The sequence below is a fragment of the Lepus europaeus genome, chromosome 4 (genome assembly GCF_033115175.1).
Source record: "Lepus europaeus isolate LE1 chromosome 4, mLepTim1.pri, whole genome shotgun sequence".
Lineage (NCBI taxonomy): Eukaryota > Metazoa > Chordata > Mammalia > Lagomorpha > Leporidae > Lepus > Lepus europaeus.
This window is the reverse complement of record NC_084830.1, coordinates 164,892,709-164,900,650: the sequence shown is the minus strand read 5'-3', so window position 1 is coordinate 164,900,650 and position 7,942 is coordinate 164,892,709. Positions and strand designations below refer to the sequence as shown.

The 7,942-nt window shown below is 57.6% G+C and overlaps 1 protein-coding gene across 1 annotated transcript in view; it reads right to left on the bottom strand.

Moving 5' to 3' along the window:
• Positions 1-3,649: 3,649 nt before the first annotated feature.
• LOC133758839 (ral-GDS-related protein-like) overlaps positions 3,650-7,942 on the bottom strand; it is an 8,530-nt gene continuing 4,237 nt past the window's right edge. The window contains exons 7-14 of the mRNA XM_062189973.1: positions 7,747-7,942; positions 7,311-7,414; positions 6,795-6,864; positions 5,458-5,532; positions 4,974-5,048; positions 4,411-4,443; positions 3,936-4,057; positions 3,650-3,713 (exon numbers count right to left, since the gene is read on the bottom strand). The exon at positions 7,747-7,942 is cut by the window's right edge and continues 20 nt beyond it. Of these exons, the coding sequence (XP_062045957.1) occupies positions 3,650-3,713; positions 3,936-4,057; positions 4,411-4,443; positions 4,974-5,048; positions 5,458-5,532; positions 6,795-6,864; positions 7,311-7,414; positions 7,747-7,942 (739 nt within the window). The remainder of the gene's footprint in view (positions 3,714-3,935; positions 4,058-4,410; positions 4,444-4,973; positions 5,049-5,457; positions 5,533-6,794; positions 6,865-7,310; positions 7,415-7,746) is intronic.

The window sequence follows — 7,942 nt, the reverse complement described above, 5'->3', positions numbered from 1 at the left end:
CCCTCTGTGACGTCCACCATGTGACACTCGGCCTGGCCTGTGTGCCCAGCACATCCTTGGCCTCAGGAAGGTCATTTCCCCTGGGGCTGCGGACACTTGGCCGGGAGAGGAGCCCTCCGCTCTCTGGTGAGTGTCTCGCCTGCAAGTCGGGCTTTGTGATGGACTGGAGCCCAGAGGAGGCAGTCCCGCCCCCCAGGTACTGTCAGGGCGCCCAGCTGTGATTCACAGCCAGGTACCTGGTGGCAGGAAGACCGTGGCCTGTGTCTGGAGAGCCTGCAGGGCTGGGGCATGGCCAGGGTCTTCTCTGAGAGAAGCTGCGGCCCCCAGCCCACCAGGCCCGAGGGTGCTGGAGCAGAAGTACCTGCCTTCCCTTGGCCACTGGCATTTCTGGCCTCAGCTGAGGTGGGTAAAATATACAAGGTATTTGTGAGGCAGCTGAAGAAGTGCCTGTAGACAGATTATTTGGGGGGGGGGGGGGGTCTTTGTAATGTAACAAGTAAAGTCACAGCAGGCAACACCAGCATCCATGTGGGAAACCTGGGTGCAGTCCCATCCTCCTGGCTTTGGCCGGGCCCAGCCCTGGCTGCTGTGGCTATTTGGGGAGTAAACCAATGGATGGAAGATCTCTTTCCCTCTCTCTGTAACTTTCAAGCAAATAAAATAAACCTAAAAATAAATGCAACAGTGTGTTTATTCTTTAAAGATTGATTTATTTACTTAAAAGTCAGAGTTACAGAGATAGAGAGAGAGGTCTTACATCTGCTGGTTCACTCCCCAATTGTCCTCAATGGCTGGAGCTGCACTGATCCAAAGCCAGGAGCTTCCTCCGGGTCTCCATGTGAGTGCAGGGCCCCAGGACTTGGGCCATCTTCTACTGCTTTCTCAGGCCATAGCAGAGAGCTGGACCGGAAGTGGAGCAGCCGGGAATCGAAACCAGCACACATATGGGATGCCGGCACTGCAGGTGTGGTAGCTTTACCCGCTAAGCTGAAGTGCCGGCCCCAGCAACAATGTTTTTAAATAAATTAAAAACGATTATTTGTTTGAAAGGGAAGGTGAGTGGGAGATCTATCTGCTGATGGCCCCATATGCTTGCAGCAACTAGGGCTGGGACAGGCAGGAGCCAGGAGCCCAGAACGTCATCCAGATCTCTGGTGTGGGCGGCAGGGACCCAAGCACTTGAGCAAGCATCCGTTACCTCTGCGGTTGCACTAGCAGGGAGCCAGATGGGAAGCAGCGTAGCACACCAATATGGCATGCAGCTGTCCCGAGCAATGGCCTACCCCACAGCACCCCAGCATGCACCCCAAAATGTCTCTATAAAAGAGGTTCTCCAGTGACCAACACCTGCAGCAATGTTCAAGTTCTTTAGGAATCAGGTACACTCAGATGGAGCCTGAAAGCACAGAGCAGTCAGGCAATCACAATGGGAATGACAGCTCCACGTTGGCAGGGAGGCGGGCATGCAAGGGAGCTCGTGCTGTGGGTGTGCAATGCTGCAAGCGTTCCAGGAACCCGGCAGTGTCTCCCAGGGTGCAGAGATGCAGCTTCTACGCCATAGCTCCTCCACTACATACATACCTGACAGATCTGTGCCGTGTCACCAAAACCTGTGCCACAGTTGAAATACCAGCACTCAGAGCCCCAACCAGAACACCCTGCCATGTGCCTGATGGTGAATACTCACGCAGTGATTCAACGGTGGCAAAGGTGAGACACAGCAAAGTGCAAGAAGACAAGTTCAAGTCAGCCTTGGGAATCGGAAAGGCCAGGTAGAGTCCCTGCCCTCCGACATCATCTACAGCAAGCGTCAGGTGTCGGTTGGCCCCACCGTGTGTCAGCGCTGGTGCCCGAGGCCCTGGGACTCCCCTCAGGTGTGCCTAGCTTCTGCAAAGCTGGTGGCTCCCAGGTGTGTCAGGAACGTCTCCTAAGGCAGCTCTACCTGAGGGGACTTGAAGACAAATGTGCCGTCCACAGGCACAGGTGCTGACCCTGCAGCACTGCTGTCACCTCGCAGGTTGAAGATGCAAGTTCCAGTGAAAATGTGGGGACATTGAAAAGTTAATACAGAGAAGACGGAAAATGAGAAAACAAAGCAAGTGTCAGGAAGGGGCACCTGCTGCCAGGAAGCCCAGCCCTTAGTGTGTCCATTATTTCCAGAAACAGACGGCTTGTTCCTATGAAAAGCAAGCAACACATTCATCTGGATGTCTTAGGGGTACTAGCCATTAGTGTGTCCCCTAGTGGTACAGATATCAAAACAAACTTTTATGATAAAGCATTATGACATTGTGGTAGTACTTTTACATTCCATCTAATATGCTTTTTATTTTTTCTTTCTTTTTTAAAGATTTGTTTGCCATGACTGGAGCCTAGGGAGATTACCGAGACCATAAACAAGAGTGTCAAATTGTTAAGTCAACAACAGGAGTCACTGTGCACTTGCTCCTCATGTAGGATCTTGGTCCTTAATGTGCTGTACATTGTGATTTAATGCTACAACTAGTACTCAAACGGTATTTTTCACTTTGTGTTTCTATGTGGGTACAAACTGTTGAAATCTTCACTTAATATATACTAACCTGATCTTCTGTATATAAGAGAAATGAAAATGAATCTCGATGTGAATGGAAGGGGAGAAGGAGCGAGAAAGGGGAGGGTTGGGGGTGGGAGGGAAGTTGTGGGGTGGAAGCCATTGTCATCCATAAGCTGTACTTTGGAAATTTATATTCATTAAATAAAAGTTATAAAAAAAGATTTATTTGTTTGAAAGCTAGAGTTAGAGGCAGAGAGAGAGAGGTCTTCCATTTGCTGGTTCACTCCCTAAATGGCAACAATGGCTGGAGCCGGGCTGATCAGATGCCAGGATCCAGAGTTTCTTCCGGGTCTCCAGCGTAGGTGCAGGGGCCCAAGGACTGGGGCCATTGTCCACTGTTTTCCCAGGCCATAGCAGAGACTGGATCAGAAGGACAGCAGCCAGGAATCAAATACACCCCTGATGCCAGCACTGCAGGTGATAGCTTTACCCACCATGCCACAGCACCAGTCCAACAGCCCCTCTTTTATTTATTTGGAAGACAAACTTAGAGAGAGAGAGAGAGAGAGAAATAGAGAGAGAGAGACCTTCCATCTGCTGGATCACCTCCCATATGCCCACCACAGCCAGGCCAGGCCAGGCTGCACCCAACATTCTAAACCCAGGGCAGAAAGTGCAAGAGGAGCGAGGCAGGATTTTTACACCAGGCACCAAGTGATCTGCCAGCGCCTCTTAGGAGAAGATCCTCAGGGAACCTCAACCAGCGAGGTGCAGCTCCAGGAGCCGCAACTAGGAGGGGCCCATGCCCACGGCGCATTTGCACGGTGGAACACCGCTCACAACCTCAGTTACGGGGAAGCAATGATGAGGAAGCATGAAACTCATGGTGCAACATATTTATATTAACTTTAATAAGACTCTAACAGGGAGCTACTAACAGTGACTATAGTTCAGTGGGGGAAAGGAGAAAACATAAGAGGGGCAATTAAACTGACACAACGCAGGCCTCAGCTTCACAGCAGGGAGGCCACTGTCCCAGGCACCAGGCTCACAATGAGCTCAGATCTGCCCATGAGGTCCCAGCACTCGGTCACCAGGGCATCATGATGGTGTTCATGGCCTTGAGGCTGCTGCGGGCCTCTTGGCAGAGGGCTCCAGCTGGCGGGACAGGGCGTAGCTAACGGAGAGAGCACAGCCATGAGTCCACCAAGAGCCTCAGCTCAGGCCTCCCTCCCAGGGCCTGTCCAGGAGCTGCAGTCCGGGTGGCTAGCATTCCCCATGGGACAGGGCCTGCTGCCACCAGGGGACCTGGACGGTGCTCCCCACAGCTGCACAGCAGGGAGAGCCCTCCCCACCCCCAACACCCCTGGGCTTCACCCAATTCCTGCCCATCACTCACCTCTCCTTCTCAGTGAGATACTCCACAGACCGGAACCACACGCCAAACTCCTCATCACGCTTAAAATAATAATTGCTCGCTGCCACCTGCAGCAGTTGGATTTCTTGCAGGACTTTAATTTCCTGGGGACGGAGGGACACACAGGACACTGTCAGGGCCTGGGCTGGGAACGCTGTGGAGACCTGGTAGGGGAGGGGCGGCTGGGTTCTGGGTGTTTCCTCTTAAGAGACCTCCTCCACTCCAGCCCATGCAGGCCCCACCCTGGCCTCCGACAGGGGTGCAAACAGCCCATCCCCAGGGGCTTCTCCTTGATTCCAGTCCTCTACCCACACCCACCCTAGGGATGGGTCTCCCCGTCATGTGCACCCAGCCCTCCTAATAGAGGAAAGCTCAGGGGTCATGCATGGGGGTCATGACCAGGACCACCTGTGACCCCCAGTGCCCTCCTGCCCTGAGTGAGGCCACAGCTGCTCACCTTATTCAGCTTCTGGAAGCTGATGTCAGCCTGCTGGAAGGCAGACAGAGTCCATCAGAACCGCCCCCAGCCAGGCCCAGCCCCGACCATCCCCTTCATGAGGCCGTCAAGGGGATGTGGGTGGGAAAGGACAAGGATCTGGGTGAGCTCTGGAGAGGGGACCTGGCAGCTGAGGCTCAGGCACCTGCTGTTCTCACCCTGCCTGGTGACAGGAGGGAAACAGAGGCTGGGATGGGCGACGGTGCTTGGCCATGTCAGTGCTTCCTGACCTTGCTGGGCCCAATTTCTCTCCTGTCCGTGGAGCCTACCCGAGGGGCAGGCCAAGGAGGCTCAGCCAAGACCTTGTGTAGCTTTGTCCCTCCAGGAGAGGGAGAGGCACCCAGTTGGAGGCCCCGACACTCACAGGGCAGAGGCAGTGAAGCCCCAGCCCCAGGGACGGCTGTGAGGTTCAGGAGAAGGGCTGGCAGCGCTGAAGGCTAGGAATGCAGTACAGGCTCTCCCCGCACCTCCCTCCGCCAGCCTCAGGGACCCGAGCCCACCCCACCTGCCCCAGGATCACTCACATGCACAGAGTCCCCCATCACAGTGTCCAACATCACCAGGTATTTCAGGTAGGTGCCAAGAAAGGGGACGACTCCCTGTGCCACAGGGGGTGGTGATGAGCACCTGCTCTCAGGTGCCACCCGAGCCCTGCCCCAGAGACCCCTCCACCCCAGCTCCTGGACCCTGGCTCATGTCTCACCCTGGGAGCCCTCCAGGACCTTGGCAGCCTCCCCCATTCTCCATCCTCCCAGCTACTCCCAGGACAGCAGGCACCCCTAGGACTCCTGCTGGGATGTCCAAGGGCACACAGGCCATGTGGCCCCCAGCGCCACCTCAGCCCCAAGTGCACTGAGAGCCCAGCTGCCCCAGGCCCTGGCTCTGGTCTCTCCGGTGGAGGCCACTGAGGCAGTGTGGGGACTGCAGGGAGGGCTGGAGGTGTTAGCCCTGCTCCTGTGGCTCGGGCCCCGGTGTGACGGAGGAGTCCCCTCGCCCGGGCACACGCACCTTCTGTTGTTTCCGCAGCCTCATCTGGGCTCTCTGTGGATTGTTCTCCTGGGCAGCAAGCTTGAAGGCCCCCTTCTGCCAGGATCAAGGTCAGGGTCATAGGGCCTGTCCTTCTGACCCCTGCCCACACCTGGGCCCTCTGCTGGGGCCCTGCATGTCTGAGCCCCTCCCCCAAGTGCACTCTGTCTGGATGCTGTGGCTCCCACCCTCACTGGGGGCACCTTGAGCAAGGGGCCTCCCTGGGTCTGGTCCTTGGCTGGTGAGGGTGCTGGGTGCCCCCCCCCCAGCTGTCCTGACTCAGCATCCTATGCCTGCCCTCCTCCTCCTCCTCACTGTCCCCTGGGAGGAAGGCCAGGCCCTGCACCATACATCACCCTTCCTGGTGCCTCACCGACCCCCATGAGCTCTGCACAACAGGCTCACCAGCCCCATCCTCTACTTGAGAAATCAGAGGCCAAGGGCAGTGACCAGCCCAGGGCCACACAGGAGAGTCTGCCTTGCCCCCAGCTGACCAGCACCCCACTGCTTCACCGCAACCCCAGCTGCACCCCTGGCCAGGAGTCCATCAGGGCTCTCTGTGTCCTGGTCCCTGGCCAGGCACAGCCATGGAGGGAGAGGACCAGGTGGTCTCAGGAGGCCTGGCTGACAGGTGCTGGCCACCCAGCCCCTCTGGGTGCTCCCCCCACCCCCAGCAGGGTCAAGGACGAACCAGAGCTTCTGCTGCACATCTCCCCTGCCACTCAGGGCGTGGCCCCCAGAGATCATCTCTGAGTTACAGGCAGGGCCTGCACAGGCTCTGGGTGGTGACACTTTGCTTCCTCCCTTAGGTGGAAGGCATTGAGATGTGGTCAGGACAGAGCCACCAGGCATGTGTGAGGAGGCCCCAGGAGCTTCTCCTCACTCACCTGGAGATGATGTCATTGCCCTGGGCAGGGTGAGAATCCCAGGACCTCAGGCGATGGGCAGTGGGTCAGGGCAGGATGGGCATCACAGCCACAGGTGCGTCTGTTTCTCATGTGCCCACTGCACCTGATGCTCGGCAGCCATGGACCACGGGCCCTGGGACACCCGTGTTCGGTTCCCCCCTCCCCAGTGCAGGCAGGCGGCCTTCCCCATGCAGATCCTGGGCAGGCAGATCCCAGGCAGGGCCTGGCTTCCTGAGGAACCAAGGTCACCCGGTGGAAGGAGGGAAGCCCTTCCTGCCACTCTGCCACACAGCCCGGGTGGGGTCAGGCGCACAGAGCCTGTCCTGCCAGCCAACACCACCCCTGCCCCAGGCCCTCACCCCACACCTCACCCTACCCCCCAAACACTTACCCCACCTCCCAGCCCCCTACCTTGGTGAGCCGATCCCTGCTCAAGCCATTGTCCTTCTCACACAGGCACTCAAATTTTTTGCAGCTTTTCCTGTGGAGATGGGAAACCAGGAGGAGCTACTCGGTGTGATGGGAGGGTGGTGAGTGCAGCTCCCTTTGCTGGAGAGCAAGGAGGATGCACACGGCCCAGGTGAGTTTCCACTGAGTTCCCTAAGCCCTGGGGCCCAGGGGACGGGGGGAGCTCAAGTGGTTCTCCTGGGCCCCTCCCCTCCATGGAGCAGCACCGTTCTGCCTCAAGTTCCCCTGCACAGGGAGCTCCGGTGCTGCCCAGGAGCACTATTCAAGAACTGGTGCCTGACAGCAAAGCAAATAGCATCCTGAGGCAAACATGAGGCAGAAGGTCTAGGGGTCTCGAAGGTGACGTTCCCCATGCCTCCCCTTAGAGCCCACGTCTGGCCCCTCCCAGATCATGGGAGTCATTGCTGAGTCCTAGGGTCCCAGGTACACCCTGGTGCTCCTGTGGGAGAAGGCACCCACCTGGAGACTTCTCCCCACGTCTCTTGCAGGCGACAAATTGGGGAGGTCTGTAGAGCAGTGAGGATGGCATGGGCCGAGGAAACGTTCCTGAGGGTCTGGCACTCCTGGAGAGCAGAGCGGATGAGGGAGAAGTCACCTGGATCCCCTGGGCTGACATCCCCCTTCTGCATCAGATGCCCACGGAGCCACAGGAAGGCACGAGGGAACCATGGCCACCCTCACAGGGAGAGGATTGGGTTCAACCCACATGGAGGTCCAGGTGGGAGATGAGCATGCACCCCTGGGGGAAGTGAGTCAGGTCAGGCCCCTCCCTGCCAGGAAGGGCCCAGGGTCTGTGCAGGGTCTTCAGCCACAGGTTGTACTCCCGAGGGCTGATAAAGCAAAGTGGCCATTCCCAGAGTGCAGTGAGCGAGGGCCCTGGCTGCCCGCAGCTGACCTTGGCCACCTTGATCCAGTGCTCCACCACACGGGCCCTGTCCGTGGCCTTCCTGCTGGGGTCCCCCAAGCATGTGGTGACTACACAATTTGTCACGCAGTTGAACTGCTGGACGGTGGCATGGACAGTGGAGGCCAGGTGTTCCTTGCCTCTCTTGCTGCTTTTGGTCCAGACGGAGCCCAGGCAGTGGAAGGGC